This window comes from Cryptomeria japonica, chromosome 3, assembly GCF_030272615.1.
Source record: "Cryptomeria japonica chromosome 3, Sugi_1.0, whole genome shotgun sequence".
NCBI lineage: Eukaryota > Viridiplantae > Streptophyta > Pinopsida > Cupressales > Cupressaceae > Cryptomeria > Cryptomeria japonica.
Window position 1 is genome coordinate 503,922,908 of NC_081407.1, and position 25,774 is coordinate 503,948,681.

Here is a 25,774-nt window from a genome sequence, read left to right on the forward strand (position 1 = left end):
TAAATGATAATGAAATGAGAAAAAGTGCTCCTTTTATAGTTGCCTTTTTTCAGGCCCTCCATTTATTTTTATTTTTATTTTATTTTTTTCCCTCCAGCTAAAGAAAATACTTTTTATATTTAAGTATCTAAAAAACCACTAATTTTTCAATTTATTAAAATTCTATTATTTTAGTTGCCCTAAAAATAAAAGTGCTCAGTCCCAACTTAAAAAATATTATTAATTATTTAAACCGAAAAAGGGGACATGACAGCAGATTTCCTCTTGATGCCCCAATGACACTTGGTCAATTCTTCTTTTCCGGACTAGAACTTTTAAAGGATTCTATCACTTTGGTATTTTTGTTCACTAGAGCACCAGGAATCAAAGATATTTGAATTAGTTTTCCTTATCAATTGAGATCATTTTCCCTCTAGTTAAATTTAGGCCATTTTTTAAGTTTTTTGTGGACCAAGGTAGAGAACTTTCCTTAATTGTAGCAACTTGTCTTGTCATATTACCCAAATTGTTCCAGAGCTTCAATGACTCTTTTCAAAATCTCAAATTTTGTAGGGCTTGCCTTGTGGCTCCAAGGATGTGCATAATTTCCTTCAAGTCAACATTGCAATCATAGAAATTCATGGAGCAAATTGACACAATCACAAGCATTCTTCCAGCTAATTTTGTACATGGGGACTCCAAGCCACCACCACCACCTACTATCAGGGGATGTCTCCCTCAAAGAAGGGAAGTTCACAAGCTGTAGCCATATTTTGGGGACTAGAAGGAGACATCAAGATGTCCCCCTGAGACAATTAGAAGACTTTAGTCACATCTTCTGAATGCACCAGAAACACCAAACTGTCCAAGATACTCAGCTCGAAATGTGCATTTTCTTAAAATGTCAAAGCAAAATGATGTTTGTGCCAATAACCCTAACCCTGACGATTTACCGGCCCCATCCACACCCTAAGCAGTCAAAAAAGTGATAAAGGTTGCAAGAGTGAGACCATTAGGTTAGAAAAAGTAAGAGCAACAGCATTAGGTTAGCCAAAGTAAGAGCAATAACAAGAGCAAAAGCCATTAGCCATGTCTTCATCAATTCAGTGTGAAAATTGAGAAGAGTGAGAGCCACAGTAAGAACAAGTCCCAAGACTTCATGTAACATGGAGAAACTACATTGCCCTCATTTTCGATTGGTCATATCCTTAAGATTCATTTTCAATTTTCTGAAGAATGAAGATTTGGTTAGAAATAATAAGGACTCAGTGTTGCAGAAAACATAGTGACAAAACTGTGAAAATGGCATGTACCATGAAGGTTTGTGTGGTTTGATGGCTCAACCACTGCTGTCCTCAAAACTAGCCATTGTAGATTGTGCATCACATTCTCATAATACAACTGAGCTCAGCATTTACTTGCTATTTGATTCCATACTATTGTATATACATTATTAAAATTTGGTTTCCACAGTATAACATTTTCCATAATACCTCTACTTTATAACATTGCATTAATTGTTAGCAGACAAACATCCAAACCCAACTCTGTTGTGGCTTAAATTTTAATTCAGCCAGCTTGAAATTTCTTATGGATGTCAAGGATGGTTTTCTTAACTGAAATTTTCTGAGTTAGCATAATGTGAGAGTTAGTTCAACGAAAAGGAAGAGTAACCTTGTAAAATTTGAGAGTTCAATGTGCATCAAAAAATTTCAGTAGCAACTAACCCAATGTTGTTTTTCTTCTGCAGGTTTTCTCAATATCATCCATTCTGCAATTGACGCTTTCTTTCTCTCCGTAAGCTGCTCTGACAATTTATTTGTGTCAGCATGACTATTACTTTTGTCCTCGGCCATTTCTCGAATCTGTCAGGAAAAAACAGAGGGTCCATCATAAAAATAAAAATAAAAATAACAAGCAACATGTGTGGTAAATGGTTATAAACATGTTAAATATGGTAATGACCAAAATTCACAATAATAACAACAAAAATATCTAAATTGATGACTTATCTATGTGGCTATCTCTAGAAACCATCTTGCCTAACATGATACTGCCATCAGAAAAATGTGTTGGCTATGAAGCATCAGAAATGTATTGCTAGTGGAACATTAAATATGGTTTCAGAACAAAAGCATTCCACCTTAACTATTTAAGCACATATATGGAACAGCGGATCACAAAGGCAACTATGAAAAGATGGAAATTGCTCAATTCTACTAATCAACCCAGGATTTAAGTCGTTTGTGAGTCTTGATGACCACATCTGTTTTAATTAACATGTAAGTATATTAAATTCATCACAAATTATTTGTCGAGATGATAGAAATAAAATAAAACAGTGTTCAACAATTAAAAGCCTGGAAGGTGGGAGTTAGATATGTTAAATATCTTCATAAGATATTAGAACATAGATAGAAAAGTGAGGCATCTTCCTCTCTATCAACTTTTCTATAATTACAGTAAATCGAGTATATCCCTGCTAACTGCCTATAATGATTGACCTTCATGTCTCAATGACCCTGTCTTTACAGTATAAAAGTATTTTTCTATTGCCTAAGTGGCAGTTTCATGTGTGATAGTTTCCTCTGATTTCTTAACTTCAAATTTCTTCTGAAGTTTCAACCATTAAATTTGAGATTATGTCCTAATTTCAGATTTGCAGATCCAGTCTCTCTTAATCAGATTCAGATTATTGTACCCAAAAAGCATTCCGATTATTATTCAGTAACAGCCGCCATCCAAAGCCTGGCAGCTGTACATTTTAACACCGGAACTGGTCTCCTGGTCCTGTCTAATGGTTTCTGTAACAGCAGCATTAAGAGCATCCTCAAACAACCAGCAGCTACTCATTTTATTACTCAGTCATCCTATACAACACCTTGTGATGATTTTGTCTGTGTAGCAGCAGCTTTTTAGTTACCAGATCTCTAGTTCAGAGCTTCATTTGTTGCAGATCAGGTCTCTGTTTTGTGTTTTTACCTGTCAAACAGTCTTCCTAATCGCGAGAGCATATCTTGGCTCAAATCTTGTAACTGATTCCTTCCTGGAGCATGTCCCCCTAAGTCTCAGGTAATTATCCCTCTAACCTGAAGTAAATCTTTCAATGAAAGATATATCTTGACAAATTCGCAGCCACACTCATATTAAAAGATTTTGAAGTTTATTACAACGAGAATACAGTTTGAAAATATCTTTACTCTTATTTACATGTCTATATTTTTTAAGTAGCCTGTAGAACCTGTCAAAGTGTGTTACTAAATTGTTTCTAACTTCCATGCACGGTGCATCATTCAGAACGCTATTTCTGTTGGTATCGCCTTCATGCATGACTTCCATCTGCCTGTTTATATTTTCTTATTTACTATTCTTATTGCAAGCTTCTATTTTTGTTTTTTTAAAGGAACCATCCAAAGAAAAAAAAAATCATATTAACTTTCTTTTATTTTTATTTTGCATTAAAGGATTCTTCACAACCACCTCCTCCACTCCTATACTTGTCCACTTCTAGTTCTGATCCTGGGCTGACTCACCATGGAACTGTAGCCAACTTCTCTACAAATGTTGGGAGCTTCTTGGAAATGTACCTGGAAATGCCAACAGCATTCATTCAGAATACTATTTCTGTTGGTATCACCTTCATGCATGACTTCCATCTGCCTGTTTATATTTCCTTATTTACTATTCTTATTGCAAGCTTCTATTTTTGTTTTTTTAAAGGAACCATCCAAAGAAAAAAAAAATCATATTAACTTTCTTTTATTTTTATTTTGCATTAAAGGATTCTTCACAACCACCTCCTCCACTCCTATATCCATACTTGTCCACTTCTAGTTCTGATCCTGGGCTGACTCACCATGGAACTGTAGCCAACTTCTCTACAAATGTTGGGAGCTTCTTGGAAATGTACCTGGAAATGCCAACAGCATTCATTCAGAATACTATTTCTGTTGGTATCGCCTTCATGCATGACTTCCATCTGCCTGTTTATATTTCCTTATTTAATATTCTTATTGTAAGCTTCTATTTTTGTTTTTTAAAGGAACCATCCAAAGTAAAAAAAAATCATATTAACTTTCTTTTATTTTTATTTTGCATTAAAGGATTCTTCACAACCACCTCCTCCACTCCTATATCCATACTTGTCCACTTCTAGTTCTGATCCTGGGCTGACTCACCATGGAACTGTAGCCAACTTCTCTACAAATGTTGGGAGCTTCTTGGAAATGTACCTGGAAATGCCAACAGCATTATAGCATATTTCCAAGAAAAGCCTGTCAACATTCAGATGAACCTGACATGAACTCTGCTTAAATCATTTTAAAAACTAACCCACCTATTTCTACCTTCCCAACCTCCTGAATTTACAGGACAGGCTTACCGATTCCCAAATGAGCCTGAGAAACTGTGCTTTATTTATTTTTTCAGCTTAAACCAACCTAACCTGAAAAGAAGCACATGCCTCACATTTGACCAACAGGAAATGAACTCTTTTTCATCAAACTTAACATGTACACCATAATCAATCATCTTAGAGACAAAAATCAAATTTCTCACCAAACCTCGTTTTTGCAAAACATCAAAGAAAGTACTCACTCTACCATCCATGAAAGACAATTTCACCTTCCCTCCACTAACTATGAGGAATCATGGTATGATGCACCTAGGTTGATCAACCGAGAACCATAACCAATAACGTTAATAGATACAAAAGCAGCACTATCATACTCATCAGTGGAAAAGAAACCATCAAAGGAAATCATTCTTCTTCTTGGAAGGAAAATGACTCCCTAATGAAAAAAGAGTTAAAAGAATGAAGCAGAGTTGACAAGACCTACATTGAAGCAATAGATTTTAATATTGGGAGGCCCGCATCACTCAATGCATTGTGGTAGGTGGAAAGTGGCAATTACTGCAACCTAAAACTTGGTGTATTGTTTGCTATACAAAAGGGCACTTTAGAATAATGTTAGAAATGGCAACTAGGCCATCACAATGAGGAACAATGAAGGGGTACATGGAATGACTTCACCAACAACAAAAACGGGGATGATGCAACATCTACAAATTGTGCTTTGATGTAAATGTCCTCCTAAGAGCATAACTAAAATATTGCACGTGGTTCCTATAACCAATGAATCATTTGTGTCTAGGCACAAGATATAATGTAACTTTGCCTGCAAATTATTTTGGCGTGTAAGAATGAGTTAGAATGAGATAGGGAAGCTTCCTTCTGTTCATTATTTTCATTTTGGACCTTTCCTTTTATAATATGGTTGAAGCATTGTGAGGATGGCTGGTTTCCACACAGCATCCACTATCTTAGGAACATTTCCTGTTGGAATAATAAAGAACCCATAATTAAGTTGCACATACTTCAAAGAATCAAACAAGTAACATGCCTTCCACAAGAAAATGTTGCAACATGAGCTTGCATGAACATGAGATTGACTTACTCAATGAGATGACTCATGTTTTCTAGAATGCCACCTAGGATAACTAGTTTTATGATGTTTCTAAGGCATCCACGCATCCTCAGAACTGAAACGGAAAAAATAAACATTGAATGTAAGCTTTGAAGGAAATAATTGGCAAGACAACGACATCAAAATGCCACGACCAAAGCCTACACCACCCTATAAAACAAATCCAGATCAAAGTTAGAACAACTCACGAGGGGAGAACATTAATGGAAGATACCATGGAGGGCATCACAATGGCTACAAATAAGTATATTAGAGTCAAGGAAGGGAAAAATGCTACCCAAAAGTGCCAACATGCTTCAAATGTGGAAACTCAAGGCATATTGTCGAAAACAATGGGATAAAAAAAAGACATGACAATGTCATTTCTTCAAAGATCCCACAATTCTTTCGAGTGTCCCACAACAACACAACTCTATAAGGTAAAATTAGAGTTGAAGAATTTAGAAGATCTTCTAGCATACAACCCTTGAAGAGAAAACATAGACAAGTGTTGTTGCAAAATGCATACAACAAAGTTATTACATGCAAGAACTAGAAAAAAAATAGTAGGTAAAAATTAAAGTACCATATTTAGTAAACTAGAGTAAACCACTGGTGGGGCTGCCAAAGAAAAGGACACTCAGTAGATTTGCACTAGACATTGAGATAGAACAATATTGCCTTAAGGTAAGCACCCGAAGGGATACAAACACAATGATAAGAGAGGTATAATAGACAAGCAAACGACACATAAAAAACTGATCCAAGTTGCAGGGTTCGCCCCCCTAGACCCCTGGTACTGGTTCGGTCCTGTCCTGGTCCGATCTGCCTGTGGTTTGGATAGGGTCTGTGATTCACAAGCCTGGTTCGAACCAGGTAGAACCCATGGTCTGACGGCCCATAAATGGTATTTTTTTTGCAAAATTTAATTTTTTTTGAAATCCACCACATAAAAAATTAAAATATAACCCTAAAAGTGAGTTTTAAAACATTAGCTTGGCTCATTTCACACAAGCAACATGACTACAAGCAAGGGGAAACGAAGATGTGGGATATAGAGCAAGAGCATACTGATTTGGATGCTTTCGCTTCTCATCTTGTTGCATTTGATGATTTGAATAGCGAGCAAACTTATAGTGAGAGTGGCATTGGAATTGGTTCATCTAATGTCAATGTCAATGATGAGGAAGATGAGGAGGAGGAGAATGATGATGATGAATTAGAGAATCCACTTGATGATTAAACTTTAAATTGTTGAAAGTTGAAACAATGATACTTGAATGTTTTGTCATTTTAAAATTAAACTTGATGTATATGATGCTCTTATGGTATGATCATGATGCTATGATTACAAGTTTATGTTGGTTTTGTTGTTTATATGATGCTATGTGACATGCTAATCTTAATTCATGCTTATAGGCTGCATATATATATAATTTACATGTTTTCATACCAGCAAACCCAAACCCCTTTACAAATTTTTGTCGTACCGGTTCTTCAAACCCGAACCGGCAACTTAGAAACCCGAACCGGCAACTTAGAAACTGATTATCATCTAGATGCTATACACAAGAACGTAGTAGTGGGTAGCCCACATTGGTAGTATAAATATAGAGGTAAGATAGCAACAAGGTAGGCAATTTTAAACAATAGGAGATCAAAACCAAGAAAAGGTTGGGTAGAATGATAGAAGAGTATGAATTGTTGGAGAAACAAGAACAAATTTGCAAATATCAAAACAAAGTAAAAATGTAAAAGATTGTGCTGCAAATTACAAATAAAGATAGAAAAGAGGCAACCCAAATATGTATAAGTTTCTTCCAAGTTGCATGACATTAGAAAAAGGTCATACTCATTAAAGAGGAGGCTACCTTAACCTGAGCGCAGATATACATGTTTTGCCATGAAGTTCTTCGGAACAACTAGAAAAACTTGAATTACAATTAGCATCTTTTGATATTCAACTAGCAAATGACATGCCTCAATCTCCTATAGAAGTATTACCAAACGCGGGAAGTTGAGTTTATGTGCATAAAAATGAAAATTTGAGTTAAGAGGTGATGGTAGCCCACATTGGTAGTATAACTATAGAGGTAAGATAGCAACAAGGTAGGCAATTTTAAACAATAGGAGATCAAAACCGAGAAAAGGTTGGGTAGAATGATAGAAGAGTATGAGTTGTTGGAGAAACAAGAACAAATTTGCAAATATCAAAACAAAGTAAAAATGTAAAAGATTGTGCTGCAAATTACAAATAAAGATAGAAAAGAGGCAACCCAAATATGTATAAGTTTCTTCCAAGTTGCATGACATTAGAAAAAGGTCATACTCATTAAAGAGGAGGCTACCTTGACCTGAGCGCAGATATACATGTTTTGCCAGGAAGTTCTTCGGAACAACTAGAAAAACTTGAATTACAATTAGCATCTTTTGATATTCAACTAGCAAATGACATGCCTCAATCTCCTATAGAAGTATTACCAAACACGGGAAGTTGAGTTTATGTGCATAAAAATGAAAATTTGAGTTAAGAGGTGATGGAAGCCCACATTGGTAGTATAACTATAGAGGTAAGATAGCAACAAGGTAGGCAATTTTAAACAATAGGAGATCAAAACCGAGAAAAGGTTGGGTAGAATGATAGAAGAGTATGAGTTGTTGGAGAAACAAGAACAAATTTGCAAATATCAAAACAAAGTAAAAATGTAAAAGATTGTGCTGCAAATTACAAATAAAGATAGAAAAGAGGCAACCCAAATATGTATAAGTTTCTTCCAAGTTGCATGACATTAGAAAAAGGTCATACTCATTAAAGAGGAGGCTACCTTGACCTGAGCGCAGATATACATGTTTTGCCATGAAGTTCTTCGGAACAACTAGAAAAACTTGAATTACAATTAGCATCTTTTGATATTCAACTAGCAAATGACATGCCTCAATCTCCTATAGAAGTATTACCAAACACGGGAAGTTGAGTTTATGTGCATAAAAATGAAAATTTGAGTTAAGAGGTGATACACAATTATCACATTAATCAAAATACTCAGTATTGCTGAGTTTGGAATGGTTTGTGAACAATAATATCATTCAACTTGGAGGACGAAGAAATCAAGACAGAGAGAGGATATCACATTGCCCATCTTCCCTCAAGGCCAAAATGGTTGTTGTGTGGACTTCAAAAGTGTGGGATGATGAGGATGATTTGTACTATGATGATATAAGAGGAATCTATTCCATAGGGAAGATTACACTATTGAATGGTGGACAACAAGCCATGAGATGATGGAGAGATGAGTTTAGAGTGCAAGACAAGAGAGAACAACTACACTACAAACATAGAAAAGTAAATGTACGATGGACCAAAAATAAGGTCAATGAAATTAGTGTAGCTTAAAAACTTACAAGGAGATCTAACCTAGAAATGCATATCTGGTGGAGCAAAAAATTACATGAATAAGGCAAAGTTTGCCAAGGGACTTGCATAGAACAAGAGAACCACAGCAAGAAATAAGAGAGCAAGATAATTTGACGATGAATCATTGCCACAAAATTCAAATTTTCGAACACCAAATAAAACACGTTAGAAAGGAAATGAGCATTCTTACTTAGGCCTAAATAGAAGATGGGGCAAAACGAAAAAACCTATGTTACCCCGAGTTTCCGGGACAGAGGGACGGGGAGACAGGTTTACAAGTGGATTTTATTTTTTGCCAGTTTTTGAGGACAGAGTAGACGGCAGAGTGGGCAGCTATATAAAAAAACAGGGAAAATTTAAAATATATAATATACGATAACAATGTAACATTGATAAATATAGAATCATTCATTCAATCATCATATACATTATACATAGCAATTGATTTGAAATGAGAGTTGAAATTCATATCATAAATATAATTCATTGAATCTGGAATCACTGTCAATATGCATGTAATTATACGAATATCAAAATGTCCAAAGGCTGCAAGTTTCCACAAAATGATATATCTCCTATCTATATTCTTTGGTAGCTTCTTTGCTGGATATTTGTCATGAATTGTACCTCCTTTTGTGTCTTACTACTCTCTGCTCCTTTTCAGCTGGTCATTATCATTTCAGTCTTTCTCTAATAAATTATCATATATTATGACAACAAATAAAATAGTCCATATTAAGTAAGCGTATAATTGCTATTTATTATTTAGTTAGTGAAATTGTCTCTAAGACTGATCTTTCGTCCATTTTAACTGCAGAAATTGCAGATCAAAATAAAAACGTATGACTTACCTAGAGGGATTCAAACTGAACACTTATTTCTGATAAAAAAAAAATAAGCAAAAGCATGTTGCTGTCAAGGTCTGTTACTTTTAGTAGATTTGAAAAGCTTTTCTCACAGGCAGAATGAAAGCTTTTCTTCAGTTATCCTAATCTGATAAGCTTGTACTATTATTACCTTTGATTAGTTTCAAAGCTGGGTGGTTTTTTTTAAATAAATGCAAAATGGGGGGATAGACAGCCATCCCCGGCACAGTCGGGGGACATCTGAGAAGTCCCTGGCCGTCCCCGGTCCCCCAAAGTTTCCTCTGACATCCCCCCCCCAACAGGAAACGTTTCTGCAATTTTTTATGATTTTGGAAACAGCAAAGAAACATCCCTGGACCGCTTTCCATTTCCAAAACAGCTAGAATTTTGAACCTTATAAAATTTTGAACACAAAAAATTGAAAAAATAGGAAAAGCATTATTTTTAGTAAAAAAAGAAAAGCAAATAATATGGATTATAGATAAGATGAAAGTAAAAAAAAGTGAAGTAAGCTCATTCCTACACAAAACAAAAACAATCCATATATGCTATGGAAGACGTGATGAAATCTAAAGATGAATGAGAGAGTAAATAGTGGGATATATGAGAAAGATGAATTTTGTATTTGTTGCTGTGACATAGAACCCCTACTGCATTGACATAAGTAAATATCTTAGCCACAAATAAAAGATGTGTTGGAAATTAGTGTTCACATAGGTAGTAATATTGCATCATGTAGGATGCATAAATAATTAAGCATAAAATAATTAGGGGGTGTTGACATATGTGTTGTAAATAAGTGTCATCAATATTAGGTTGTTGAGAAACAACTTGATATTATTATTAGTCACATGGTTTGTAGGTTAGTATATTAGTTGTACGTACTTGGTTGTAGGAAGTTGAGTTGTTAAATCAGCTCATATATTTAGTAGAGTTGTTATAGGTTGTTTACTTAAAATTAGGATTTAAGAATCCTATAAATATGTAATGATTTTGAATGAAAAGATAGTATGGAAGCACCGTATTCTCTTGAGTTTAATTTTTGTTGCTTCTATTATGCCTAAAATTTCTATTATGGTATCAGAGCCAGTCATTTTTTGTGCCTATTATTTAGTTATGATAATCTAAATTGTTTCCTTGCATATTCATTAATGCACATAAGGTGCATTCACCCGAGAGAGGAGGCGATGCATTGGTGCCAAAATTTTGCTATTCTAATCACTGATATAGCAAGCTTTATCCAAATATAAATGTTAGTTTCAAAGTCTCCAAAACAAATCCCAGCAACACAGAATATAAAACAATCTTACAGAAAGAGAGTCCTAGAATTTTTCAATTTCTGCAAAAATGGATGTAAACCCAAATGTCCACCGTATTATTTGGAACTTGCATTTGGATCTGTTCTCCTCAACATTGCAAACTATTGAATCCTCCACAATTTGTGCGCCCAAAAGAAATCAGTGGCAAAAAGAAAAGGGAATTTCTTGGAGCTAAAATAGATCTTATCTCACAGAATGAATGAAACTACACTTGACGGTATGGTCAATAAACAAATGGCAATATCCCCAGGAAAAAAAGAAAAAAAGAAAAAAAAATGAGAGAACAAATATTATTGAGGTCATCAGAGATATAAGCCCAAAACAGAATTAGGTACCGTCAATCAAGCACTCGAACCGCTGAGATTATACAGTAGAATTGCCCTTTTCCATTTTAAAGGGAAAAGAAATTTCAAGAAATGCACTAGTAGAAATGAATGCAAAAAGTGGAAGCACAAACAGCACCACACTTCTGACAGAATGACTCAGAGATGTCAGCTTGCAAGATGCGTTATGTGCAAGATTTGCACAAAATGCATTGTTGAATAAGGCTCTCAAAACTTTCAATACAAGAGAGCGGCTGGTATAAAGCTAAATTCTTTGTCAGTTGTACTAGGATTAATGTACTTGGAAAGAGGTATGATCATGCATGGGCATCAATCAAAATGCAATTAAAGATATGGTCAAATTCTATTCTGGAAGAGTGTTGGTAGTTTATCAGCATAGTGTGGATGCCCAAACAAGGCGCAGTGGGAGCCATTGACAGATTGTCTCTAAGAGACATCATTTTACAGCATGTAAGACAAATTTGCGTTTGTTGAATTGGTTTTAGTAGCTTTCAATCAATGGTTGAAGGGTATAAAGCCGTTCTCCCAAGAAATGAGCAAAGTTTTGCCTCTGCAAAACTATTAAATGTATCTATGCCCTCTCACAACTTTCTCATCTCACGCATCAAAAGAAAGAACAGCAGCAACTTTTCAAGCACCCAAAGAATGAATTTTCAACCCCATTTTCAATCAAATAAAAATATGGAAAAAGGGTGTGCTTTAAGTGTTATGGACAGGCATCTAGAAACTCAAATCGGCAACAAGGAATGGTTATTTCATTTGAACAAACAACAATTGTTTAAAACTTCATTTCCTATCTATAGTGGCTTCTATGGATAATCTATGGTTTGGGCCCAATCGAATTTTATGTGCAGAAACTAAATGCAAGAATTCTTAATGCCAAAAGTATGCTTAGAACCAATCCCAGATAATATAAATGTGGTGGATTCATTAACTCACTGTTTATGAAATAGGCATTTCAATGAAATACAATGCATGGGTACTTACTTGGGTCAAACTCTAGCTAAAAGCTGGAGAAATTTTCCCTGCAAGCTTATGCTCCATCCTAGTCGTTTGCCTCTACTTCCTTTTGCACAGACCTAGATTTCCTCTGCTAGATTACATTCTGTTCTCTCCTTGATGTCTAATTTTGTTAAAATCTCTCTATTTTTCCTATCACCAATTGTTTGTTTTTTTGAGTGCACAGAAAAACAATGAAATTGGATATATGATTGAATGCGTCCATCGACTTGTTTCTACTTAACCCAAACAAAATAACCCAAACAACTGTGACTTTTGTTATTTCCCCCAAAATTTGGGTGCATGTGTATATGTGGCAGTTTGTCTTTTTAGTTTATTTAATCTCCCACTCCTATTTACCTCAACTAACACCCCACCACCTTTTTTATGGTTTGAAAACTTTACGACTCCACTTAAATTTTGTCCTACAAATTAAATTCTTCAACAGACACGTGCATTATATCGACTTCTTAGAAAACTACTAAATTTTTAATTTGATTATTTTAAACAAAAATCTGGATAATAAAAATAATAAGCTGCAAATTAGTGGTGTAATGAGATCAAGTTATTTATTAATTGCTCTGTGTGTAAGTTGCTATAAAATGAGGAAGGCTTAGTTAACAATCCAATTGAGAATATTTAAGTCAGTTTTAAAGCAAGACAGATTGTGAATTCTTAATTTTAGGCATTTAAATGTCACGAGAATGTCAAATTTATGCTTTTAGTTTTTATTGACGGAGGTTTTTACATCCATATGTGAGCATAATATGCCTCTCAGCATAATTAAATTATGTATATTATTTTTATATTCTATTAATGAATTAAAATAATACTATAATTAACAAATTACAATATTAAAAACTAAAACTATTTAATTAAATTATAAAATTACAATCTAAACTTTAAAAAGAAAATATTTGAACGGATAATGTGTTGTTTTATTCACTCCTTGCATCTAATTCAATAGTTGACGGTAAACCTCATACCTACCATGAACCCAATGACATTATAAAACAAGATTTTAAAGGGGCCACCAACATTCAACAATTTTTCACGCCACATACAAGAGTATGATATCAAAAACCAAACCCGATATATAGCCGTTGCGTCTAAAGATGAAGTTGTTTCGTCCTTGACAAATGGTCTGACTTCAAAATCTAGGGTTTTCATTCATTCAAAAAATGAAACAAAAAAAATTGTGCTCGATCGTCTCGGAATCTACTTGGAAACGCCACATCGACAGTGGATTTGACAAGATTCGGTGGGAGATTAGTCGAAATGTTTTTACCTTCAAAAAAATGAATCCTGTTTAAATCCACAAGAATTCTAAGCAGTACCTGATTCCAGTACATACCATACCTGAAATTGGGACGAAAAATGAGTGATTCCGTAACCTAGATCATAAGCCATACTCAAAGTATCAGACAATCTGAAACTGTGATGCACATTATCAAAAGAGAAAAAATCACATAAACAATGGAGTATGAAAAAACAAGTTCGAGGCTCATTGAGCAATTCTTGCTATAGTATATACTATGCCTAACATGATAAATTGTTGTTCTGAAACTAATCTTGGATCACAAAAACGCATTTTTGAAGACAACACATATCACCATCCTAATCATGCATATCAGTTTTTTCAACAATCAGTTTAATAAAATCCACATTACAAAGAAAAACAACCAACTTTTGACTCTTTCAAGTGTTACATTGTGTCATTGATGTCAATTTTCTTTTGTATTGTTCGGTCTACTGTATTGTGGCACTGCTGTCTATACGTTGGTTCGATTTGTGGCACATGTGAATTCTTGTTAGACAGTATGCTCCAGTTCTCTTACGTTCAGATTGTGCCACCTGTGTGGCTTATTTCCTGGATGCTGCGTCAGGGTGTGTTTGTTGTTCAGGTGCCAGTTGACTTTCAGATGTAGTCAGTTGCTGTGCATCTCTCCTGTGCGTTGTGTCAGAACTCTGAGGGATAATGCCTTGTACAGAGGGTAGTTTTCTTCTTCATCTGCAACCTTATTTTTCAGTTGGTCGCATGATATCATTAGCAGTGTCATTGTTTGGTGGCTGCATTAAAAACTTTCTCAGCTGAAAACATTTTTTTAGAAGAACTGCGTTTTGTAATAAAAGATATTCTTCGTCGCAGTCATTTTCAGGTGTTCTATGATTGCTCAGAATTAGTGTGTTCTCAGTATGTATTATCTTGCAAAAAATGTTTTTCATGGTGTATGGCTAAGTGTTTGGATAGACCATGTTTTTTGTAGTCTGCCGTTTTCTGGGAGAACCGTTTTCAAAAGAATAAGTGCAGAATAGTTTTTTTTATCTTTTTTTTTAATGTTTGATGGTTGGACAGGAGACTTTTTTTTAGAAGTTTGTGGAGAATCTGGGGAGCAATCTAAGACACAGAACTTTTTAAGATGATGCCGTAAATGATTTTCTGTCAACAGGATCACAGGGTGTATCATTACTGATTCTGAAGACGTGTCATTCAAACTGAAGAGATGCATTGGTCAAAGATGTAGAAGGATTTGATTTTGTGAGTTACGTCAGATTTGGCATTGCTATTGTATGCGTGGATGATCATTATCTTTAGAGTGAATTTCTGGGTGCGATGATTTTTTGGACGGTGAAGCTGTTGTTTCGATGTGGATAATGAAGCGATAATTTTCTTTGTGGTATGGGAGTGAAAGTTATCTTGTGCTTTGAGGATTTTTCTGTTGTAATAGTCATTGAAGAGTCAGATACAAAAGTATGAAAAAAGAATGGGTATGGGTCTTTTTGAACTGAAGGTTTTATCAAAAGTGATAAGGCGTGAATTTCCTTTTTCTGGACATTTCGGGTGAAGGAGATTACTTGCTAGTGCTGTGGCCAATGTTATTTGTTTTCCAAAGGATACAGCTTCTAGTCTGAACCTTGGTACTTACTTTGAGACAGCACTTGTACTAAGATATAAAATGTATATTGTGTGAAGTCCTTCGCATGTTAATGACTCTGTACCTAATGTATAATCTGCTCAAACTATAAGGGTGTTACTTAAGTCTGAGTAACACAGTGAGTCTAAATTTAAGTCTCTAAATACTGATTCACTGCTCATTGTCTGTTTTGTAATTTTTTTTGTTTTACAATACTGATTCACCCCCTCCCCCTCTCAGTATTGTTCTTGTGCTTTTCATCAAGAAACAATCTTATGTATCAAGTTATCAAAGGCATTCATGTGCACATGATCAAAGTAGATACCCTTGAGAATTTTATATGAATATTTTGGCCTCAAGATTGACTTGGGATTGACTAACTTTACTTCATTGCATTGCCATTCCATGCTTCATTAATAACTTCAAGGTAAAAGCTTTTTGAGAAGTAAATACATGTTAGGCTCCTAATATCCATATATTAATGCAGTTACATGATCTCTCATTTATTCAACATATTACTTTATATTTTATTGTCAATTGTGACTAAGTACACCTTTGGTAGGTGCTTTACTACCCAACACATGACAATGTTTTAAAAAGACGTTGAGATAGGTCTACATAAAAAAGAGAGCCTCAAAAGATAATTGGATTATAATACATAAAGTTGGATTGGTAGCTAGGAATGTCAATTATAGAGGTGGGTAGATGTTACTTAGGCGCTCTGCAGAGAACTAAAAAGAGATTATTCTGCTGTTCTTGCATTAAGTAAATTATTTGACTAGTCAGTTGTAAGCAACTTATGTAACAGTGCCTCGTAGATTTTATATAGTTGTTCTTTAATTTGACTGCTTGCTAGTTAGAATCTACAGTAGCATGAAACTTCTTGTCCAGGGTAGTCAAGATTATCTCCATTTACAAATAACAACTGGACTCTTAATTTTCAGTCTGATTTACATGCTATTTCAGAAGAGAGTAAAGTTAAATTACTTGATTATGTGGTTGTAAGCAAATAGTGTAACAACGCCTCATAGATTTTATGTAATTGTTCTTTAATTTCACTACTTGCTAGTTGAAATCTACTGTGAAAAGTTGTTGTTCAAGGTAGTCAACAGTGACTCCACTCAGATAATAATTGGCATCTTAATTTCCAATCTGCTTTGCATGCTATTTCAGAAGAGATCAATATGCAGTTCTACAAAAGAAGAGAACTTAAAGACATTATTTGGCGAGAATGAAATGACAAATCAGCCTGAGATTACAATTCTAAATAATCATAGAATTTTGTTATAATAACCATATAGTAAGAATAAGTGTCTCATTTTGCGCAGTGAAAGGTAAAATCCATGTGCCGTTTTTACAATATACTTAAATGAACACATAGGAACCAGCATGCAATATCAAATTGAAATACTAGGATATCACCTGAACACAAGCAGCAGCCACTGTATCAAGAATTGTACTTGTAGTATAGCGGTTTGATTGTAACCTTATACGCCTTGGTTCAATATCAACTGAACTTTTTGCCCAGAATGTATACACCGAGGGATCTGTCACCTGACAAAAGAACTGCTAGATCAATATATTTTCTACACAGGTGTCAGTCTGAATCATCCAAACACATTTCCCATTTAAAAAACACAAAAATAATTAGCCATCTATTATATTCTACAAGAGCGTATGGATAATCATACCTCCCATCTTGTTATAGTGTCAAGCGGGTAGATTCTCAATGTTTTGAAAGTACTGGGGTCCAACATCCGAAGTCCATCCAAACCAATCTGTAAAAAGATATCATTCAGATGAACCTTTGTAATCAATTTTACTAAAGAGTGAATACAAAATCTACGAGGATCCAATATTCATGTAAACTCTGAACTGCAATTCCACATAATAGCAACTACTGGAAATGATGTAACAATGATTAATGTAAACTCTAAACAATCGTAGTAGCAAGCCTCCTAGAGTTTGATAGGTGCATATATTAAACACACCACAAACACCTGCAATTAGGGGATCACACACTCCCAATATTACTACTACTATTTGTGTACCTTCTACTTGCTTGTATGTTTATACTTTAGGGTTTGGCTTATTCCTCTATATGGATGACTCATGCTACCCCTATCAATGCATGTCACCATGTTATAGAAACGACCACATGCTTGTGTCATGCATGTTGTCCTATGCTTCTATTTGTTCCCAAATTCCTCTATGTTTATTTAATATTCCTTCTACTATCTCTCCTTATATCTATGTATTTTGGGGATGTTGCGAAGCACTAAGGTTCTAGTGCCTCCATATTAACAAAAAAAAATTAAGGTTTGTTTTGTTCCTACTTCATTTGTATTTTATTAATTCTCATGTAGAATTTTCTTTATGTTGTTATTACCCTTTGTGTTACCCCGTTAATTATTTTGACCCAGATAAAAAATGGCAATCCATCCTAATTGTTGTCTCTCACTTCTTTATCCTACTTATTCTTTTCAGCTTATTGTTTTACGGGTATCAAGGAGGATGACCAATCTTGGTAGTCATAATAAAACTAGCTTCCCATTACTAACCCAACACTCATAGATCCCTTTGTGTTCTATTTATGTAAAGCAAGTAATTTTCCATAAAAGCTCTAAAGCAACACAATGCATAGACCAAATTAGTCTATCCCTATCCAAAGTGAAGGGGAATTATAGCTACAGTGTTGGGTAGCCCTACTACAAATAAGTAAACCACCAGCTAGATACAACATACTTTTGGTATTTCACTTCCCTACACACATTTTTCTTGCTTTCTCTCTTATGCTATTACACTTCCTATATTTCCTTTATTTCTTATATTCCCCAATATACCATATTTCTTATTCCATCTACTTACTTTTCTGTGGTTTAAATTTTCATGTTGCTACACATGTGCCTTAAGCCTTTGTGACATTAACTTCTTTCCAATTATCCTCTCTAGCTCCCACTTTCAAATTTATTTGTTCTATAAATTTTTCCTTATGCTCATTCTATGTACGTGGTTCTCTCATTTCCTATACTTTGTTTATTAGATCACTTATGCCTCTTATGTTTTCTATTTGCCACGTTTCCTCAATTACATGTCTTTCTTTATTTCCCTAGTCATTTTTCTTGCCAGCACCCTCTTTACATGCTTTGCCTTATTATGATGAATGATACGCTACCATTTTATAGTACCTTAGTTCTTCCACCAATTCAATCCAATGCATCCTATGTTTCTTATGCTCACTTTACTTATTCAATGGTGTTTATTTCTCTTACTCGTGTTGTTATTTATTCTATCTATCTCATACCAAGACTCATATGTTTCATTTGTCAAGCACTTATTTGTTTCATGCTCTTACTATCCACCTTTCCACTCATGTTATGCTTGTGTGTTTCCACATTCTTACCTCTAATGTGTCACTCTTTCTCCTCGGTCTTTGCTAATCTAATGGGGGCAGCCATGCATGGATTATTGCAAATTATCTTTCTCCTATTATGCTATTTCTAAACCACTTGCATTTTCTTTTTCCTAAATGACACCTCTATTTATTATGATTTTAAATCATTTTTACTTTCGTTGTTACATTCTCTATGCTATGTTTTCTTTTCTACAATCTTACATTTTCTTTCCTGGTCTTCTTGCCTTCTTGCATAATCTCCACTTATTCTCTTGGCCCTTCCCTTGTGGGTAACTCTATTATTCCCACTTCCAATACTCATTGGCACTAATTCTTTCCTTTCTTCTGCTTAAATTGATTGCGTCCCCTAGCATTCAATTAACTTTTGTAGGACATACACTCTCCTACTATAAATTCGTAATTACAGATTTGTGGTCCCAAAATTGCTATGAAGGCTCCTATGTAGCCATACTTTCTTTATCAACTATCAATCCCTAATGCTAATGCGTTGCCAAATCCATCCCAAGGTGACTCCTCCTTTCCTAGTTTTATATCTAGGTGACACCTTCAAAACCATATTTTTACATTCCTTTCTCAATCCTTTCATGGCCTCCTCTTCCTACAATTTCTCCAAACGATCCCCTGCAAGTCCTTGTTCATTCCTCTAGCTTGTTTTCAGTAATAAGTAAATGATGTATTATAGTGTGATTAAGAGCTTCTATGGGTGCATTGCAAGTTTAGAGTGTATGTTGGAATAAAGGAAAAGATAAAAAATGACAAGGGGCATGGCTCTCTTATATTCTTTTGATGCATCCTTACATTTTAGTATATTATTAAGCAATATATTTACTTTGGTATGCTTGCTCACTATAGTTTCATAAGCCACCTAAAGTGGGAGCAAAATGTAAGGTCAAAAATTGCATATTTCACACTTTTCACCTTGCACTCATCTTAGTGTTTGCTATCCCAAGTCATATTAAAACACATTCAACCTACTTTTGTACCAGAAACCCTTCATGGTGTGCCCTACAAGTCAACTAAAACTCCAACTACTAAAACCAACCTTCAATTGAACATAGTCTCTCAACTCCTCAAGAGCACTACCACCATTATGCCAATGACCCACATCATTAAATAAAGTTGTTGTAAAATGTAAAAAGTAAAGACAACTTGGTTCAACCAATTGATTATTCCCTTCCAAAAATCCCAATAATAAAAATAATTAATTAAATAAAGTTGTAAAATATAATAATTCAAGACAACTTGATTTAACAAATTACTTATTCCTCTCCACAAATCCCAATTAGCCTACAAGAATAAAATAGCCTAAGGGTCTTTGCAAACACTCACCCTAAGGAAGGGGACATTACATTTTATAAGCATTTTGGGCTGCATCCCTTCTCACTCTCTATAGATCCATCCTGACAACTCCAAACTAAGTTTTACCTCCATTGAAACCAAAAATCAATGCACTTTATTGAACGAATAGCAAACCTTTTATCGGCAATTACAAGGCGGTTGTCCAAATTGGGACTAACCATTAAACTAACTCTAAAAATAGAAACTCCCAGTTCTATCACAAAAATATAACAACCAAATAAAGAACTCTCTAAAAATATAACCGAATGACCATTAATAAACACACACAGCTAAAAATAATAATAATTAAATATTATAATACCTCCCTTAATGGTCATTCTATCAACTACCCAACCGATGACAAAATCTGCTTATCAAAAAGCATAGAAGGAGGACTCCTCTTCAAAACACTCTGCGACACGAGTCTACTCTTGCTCCTAAGACCTTCCCTGGTTGGAATTCTGATCAGCCAACCTCTTTCTGCAGAACTTCTGGATACGTCCAACTCCACCACAATAGTGACAATTGATTTTCTTCTTGACCCCCTCCTTAGGGTTGTGTTGTCCTTTCTACTAAGTGGACTCGCCTTTGTCTTTGTCCTTGGCAGTAAATGCCTATTCCACACTGGCCATGTCAACGCTACTACCAAATTGTTGTCTCCACTTGGCTTGCTGCAATAGCTTATTGCACAACTCATCAAACTTCAAGTCAACATTAGTGGAGGTAATGTTGAGCATCTCATTAAAATGTGCGTAGGATTTGAGCAAGCTCTTGAGTGTGATCACAACCATTATCTCTTCATCTTGCGACCAATAGCCTCAAATTGATCACTTATTTCCTTGATCTTCGTAAGGTGTTCCTGTAGTGACATCTTCTCATCCATCATAATTGATGAACATGTTCTTCAAAAAGAACGCTCTACTCTTGTCAAATGTCTCGTGAAGATTCTTAGAGTGATCCCAAATCTCATTAACTTTCTTGCCCACTAGCACTTTTGGAAGCATATCATTAGTGACTAATAACTTCAGCAACATAACCGCTTCTCGGCTACCCTCATCAAACTTGGTTTGGTCATCACCCGTTGTTGCATGACAAGATTCTTTACCCAAAACAATCTAGTAAAGACACCGGTACTCAAAAATAGAAAGCATCTAATGCTTCCAGGTATTGTAGTTCTTGTCGTTGAAGCGCTGACTACCTTCCAACATGATGTTGGTCAACAACACCATCCCTTCTCTTTCTTATGCACAAAAAAACGAGGTCATACTCCAACTTCAAAAGAAATTTGATTTTCTATCAAAAATCAATCAAAAACCTTCAGCAACAGTTGGTACAAACTCCAAAAAATCTTTAAAAAAGGTGCAAAACCCTAGCATGGAACCCAATGCACGGATTTCTGAAGACGCAAAAAAAATTCTGAAAACCCAAAAAAAATCTAAGAACCCAAAACCAAAAAAATCCCAAATGGAGTTGTAGAGGCACATAACAACCCAGAAAACCCTAGGTCGAGTATAAGCAACCCTCCAAAAAAAAATCGTGCATCTGCAACTGATAAACACGTGAAAAACACACCAGAAATATGTTGAAAAATCGCGCAGAACAAAAAAACATGTCGTCGCAAAAAACATAGCTTTGGGAAAACAGAAATCGCTTTGCCAAAATACGCAAGCCATGATAAAATCGCCACTAAAAACAAAGAACACCGCCACACAAGGAAAAACAAACAAAATCCAACGAAAAAAACACAAAAAAAAGGACCGAAAAAAACATGACATGTTGCGGCTTTCAGATCAGAAAAATTTGCGGCTGCAAAAAAAAAAACTTTGCACGAGAAGTCTACAAAAACCCACCAAGACTTGCAAATGATCTCAAAAACCCTTGTGACTCCAAACAAAATCACCACGTTTTCAGAATTCGTGCACTTGAACACGGAAATAAAACCTCGATTCTTCTTGAAACGAACCCACAAAAATCCAAAAAAATAAACTTCTAACTTTTCTACAGGATTTTTTCATTAAAAAATCGAAAAAAATTCTGCAAGTAAAATCTAGAAAGAAGGCCCACGAATTTTAAAATTCATCTAAAAATAAAGAAGCCCAATCAATCTACTCTAATACCATGAAACCAATAATCAGTGCACTTTATTGAACGAATAACAAGCCTTTTATAAGCAATTACAAGGTAATTGTCCAAACTGGGACTAACTGTTAAACTGACTCTAAAAATAGAAACTCCTAGTTCTATCAAGAAAATATAACAACCAAATAAAGAACTGTCTAAAAATATAAAACTAAAAATATAACTGAATGACCATTAATAAGAGAACACAGCTAAAAATAATAATAATAATTAAATATTCTAATACCCATCCTTCCATTGTTGCAAACCAATCATTCCAAAACCCTCATTAGCATTACATACTAGTGATTCAATCACCCTAATCTCCTCAATTGCATTATGCTCATTACACTAGCAACAAGAAGCCTCTAAAAGTTTTATTGGTGCATCCATTGCACACACCACAAACAACTCCAATGAGAGATCAAACACAATATTAATAATTTTAGGCTGAAATATGCCATCCTAGAGTGACACAGCAATGCAGATGTGTTTGGCAAATAGGAAAATCATCCACTGCTCCAGCTGGGCATAGATCGGCAATGGTAATGGTGACAAACTGTTGAATGCAATACTACGATATTACATGCATTCCAGCAGGTTCTTCTAAGATTTGTATGCTTTCGAGTTACAATGCTTAATACAGTCTGAGATTAATCCATTTGCAGCTGACTTAAATACTGTTATTATAATCTGAGACTGTAGAACAGAGTGTTATCCTATTTATAATATGAATTACAAAGCATCTGAGTTACTGTTGTTAAATGAATTGCTGTTGATACTGTAGAAGAAGTATCTGATTTGTTGTATTTCAGTCTTGTTTAAAATTGCAATTTATAAGTCTCTGAGTTGTTGGAAATATGAAAACTAGAATTTATGAAGGGTCTCAATCACCTAATCGATTCTGCTTAGTTTGCAATATTGCATGTAGACGTGCCAAATAATTATATCTAATGTCATAAATATAATCATAACTTCCATTTCTAATGATTCCCAACTTGCACTTTCAAATAATTTTAAATGCATTTTTTATGTTTTGGGTGTTGATCGTGTTGCAAGTCATTTGTGTTTTTATTCCTCTATATTCCAGTCCTCGATCAACAAATATATTTCTGTTAGTCTAGAACTGAAATGAAGATTTCAGCCTATAAATTTAAGATCTCAACTTTTAGTAATCGAAATAATATTTGAATATAGAGGTTTAGGCAAGAAGAATGTTTTAGTGAAGAATATGAATATTAAGCTATATGAAGTAGATAAATGTAAGTCCATCAATTGATGTCTGCTTTGTTTAGGGGATTTCACGACTTCCATGGAGAGTGTTTCATACAGCAAATCTTATATATGGAAATAAAATAAGGTTTACGACGAACATAGGAAAAAGATATGTAGAATTATATATTTAACAATCTTAATTTATAATTATTCAAAACTAAATGTTAATGATTTTACGATGAAATTAAAATATTACTATTAAAAAGCATATAAAAATGAGTCGGAAGATTCAATGTGATAAATTTCCACCAAGCAAGCAATTTATTTTATTGTAAATCTGCTTAAGTAGTTTGACTACGTTATTAATCTATAGGTGCGGTAGCAAAGCATTTCCAAGTATTATAAGTACCAAAATAGAGTCAAAATACCAGTTAATGTGGAATTCCAAGAGCCTACCTATATTTCAGACCGGGCCATATGGACTTGTAAAATTCACAGTATTTGGTAACCATGAGCAAAATGTAAGGCATATACCTGGCAAAGGACATCCATGGAAGCGTGAGAAGCAGAAGCAGAAGCAGAAGCAGAAGAGGAATCGGGGAGGATCTTAACTCTGAATTTCTGTATTCCGTTTCCCTCATCGTGTGATTCAGTCTTGGGAACAGCCTTGGTTATCTTTGTCAAATTGCCATAGTCATCAAAGGTCGTCGATGACCCTGTTCCTCGAGCAACATACGGCTCCGTGGATGATCCTGCTCCTCGGGTACCATACGGCTCCATGGACGATCCTGTTCCTCGCGCACCATATGGCTCCATTCGGCCCCCATCGTAGGCATACACCTCCCCACCGAAACCACCATCATCCGCCTCAAAACTGCTGCTCGAGGGTGGAGTGGTTTCATAGAATCCCTGTGGATATTCAAAGGGATACCCCCGGCTCTCAGGTGGTTGAGCATAGGATAACACATTAGGGTTTGGGTTAGGGTTAGGGTTAGAAATAGGATTAGGGAGAGAGGGCGAGGTGTAAAAGAGGGCTGGCGGATTGGTGTAGCCGTAATCAGACGATAGCGTTGTCGACTGCGGTTGTGAAGCAAATTGGTGAGGAGCTGCCGCTGCGGTCGCGGTTGGAGTTGATAACGGATACTGAGAAAAGGAATTTGGGTATCCAGCTGCAGGATTGTACCCATAATTGATGTGATCCGCAGCATGATAGTCCCCCGGGGGATAATATTGAGCGTGAGCATTGCCCTGGGCAGCTACTTCCCCGTAGGGAGGGGCAGAGGCCCAATTGTATGACAGAGGAGAGGAAGGTGCTTGGGCTGGGGCTTGGGCTTCTGATTGCCCCTCTGGATAATACCTTGGATGTTGCATTCTTTCTCAATTCTCAATTCCCAATTCCCAATTCCGGATTCGACTTCTCTCGGACCAATTACGCCAGGAAGGAAAAGCAAGAAAATGGATCACTTTCTAGGAAGGAAACGCAAACGAATAAAGAAATACAAGTATTCCTTTATACAAATATCGTACGACAATTATATTAATGACGGAGAAAAAAAAAATTACATAGTGATTTCGCACTTGTAGGTCAAATATATGAGAGATGTATATTTTTAAGTATGTCAAAAAAAATTTTGAAATATATTGATAAAGTAATTTATTTTTGAAAATAAATATTTGAAGTATTTGAAAAAATATTTAAATTTAAAAGGAAGTGTAGTATTCAAGTAAAAATGTTATATATATTTTGTCAATGCAACTCTTAGACACATACAATCTTTTTGGTAACATTAAACAAAAATGTTCATATTACATATTTGGTCATATTGAATTGAATTATTTTTTTACAAAGGTTCCAATTTTCAAGACTTGGAAGTTGATGAATCTGTGTTATGGTAGCAATATATATATATATATATATCAAGGAACAATGTGTAGTAACATGTGCACCATGAAATTTTTAACTTTGTATTTTTTTTCCTGCACAACATTTGTTAGGAAGACAATATAGTAAATACAACAAAATATATATTTTCTATATACAAGGACAAATTTGAAAGTACGTACCTTCACTCATTATAATGAGAGTTAATGTAGGCGAGACTCTTCCTTTTTCCTGATAATTGTGTATGGATTGTTTTTCATTCTTGAATATCAATCGAAGGAAAATGGCAGTTCTATTCGAAGACCCTTTAATGATTTAACTCTAGATATAGTTGTAAAAGTTGGCCCTTGTCTTTCTGTTTTACCTATATTAATCGTTGCTTTAGGGAGTGTTAGTCCTTGGGATTTATGTATGGTGTGTTGGCATGATGATGATTTTTGTATTGGATGACTTTATGTGTTGTCATTAATGGCACACATATGTTTTGATTGTCTTGGTTAGGTC

General features: G+C 35.0%; 1 protein-coding gene across 1 annotated transcript in view; it reads right to left on the bottom strand.

Moving 5' to 3' along the window:
* Positions 1-24,889, bottom strand: part of LOC131067471 (protein FREE1) — a 48,572-nt gene extending 23,683 nt beyond the window's left edge. Inside the window, exons 1-4 of the mRNA XM_058002498.2 lie at positions 23,923-24,889; positions 16,994-17,080; positions 16,725-16,856; positions 1,707-1,844 (exon numbers count right to left, since the gene is read on the bottom strand). Coding sequence (XP_057858481.2) covers positions 1,707-1,844; positions 16,725-16,856; positions 16,994-17,080; positions 23,923-24,759 — 1,194 coding nt within the window. The 5' untranslated portion in view covers positions 24,760-24,889. The remainder of the gene's footprint in view (positions 1-1,706; positions 1,845-16,724; positions 16,857-16,993; positions 17,081-23,922) is intronic.
* Between the last annotated feature and the right edge of the window lie 885 nt (positions 24,890-25,774).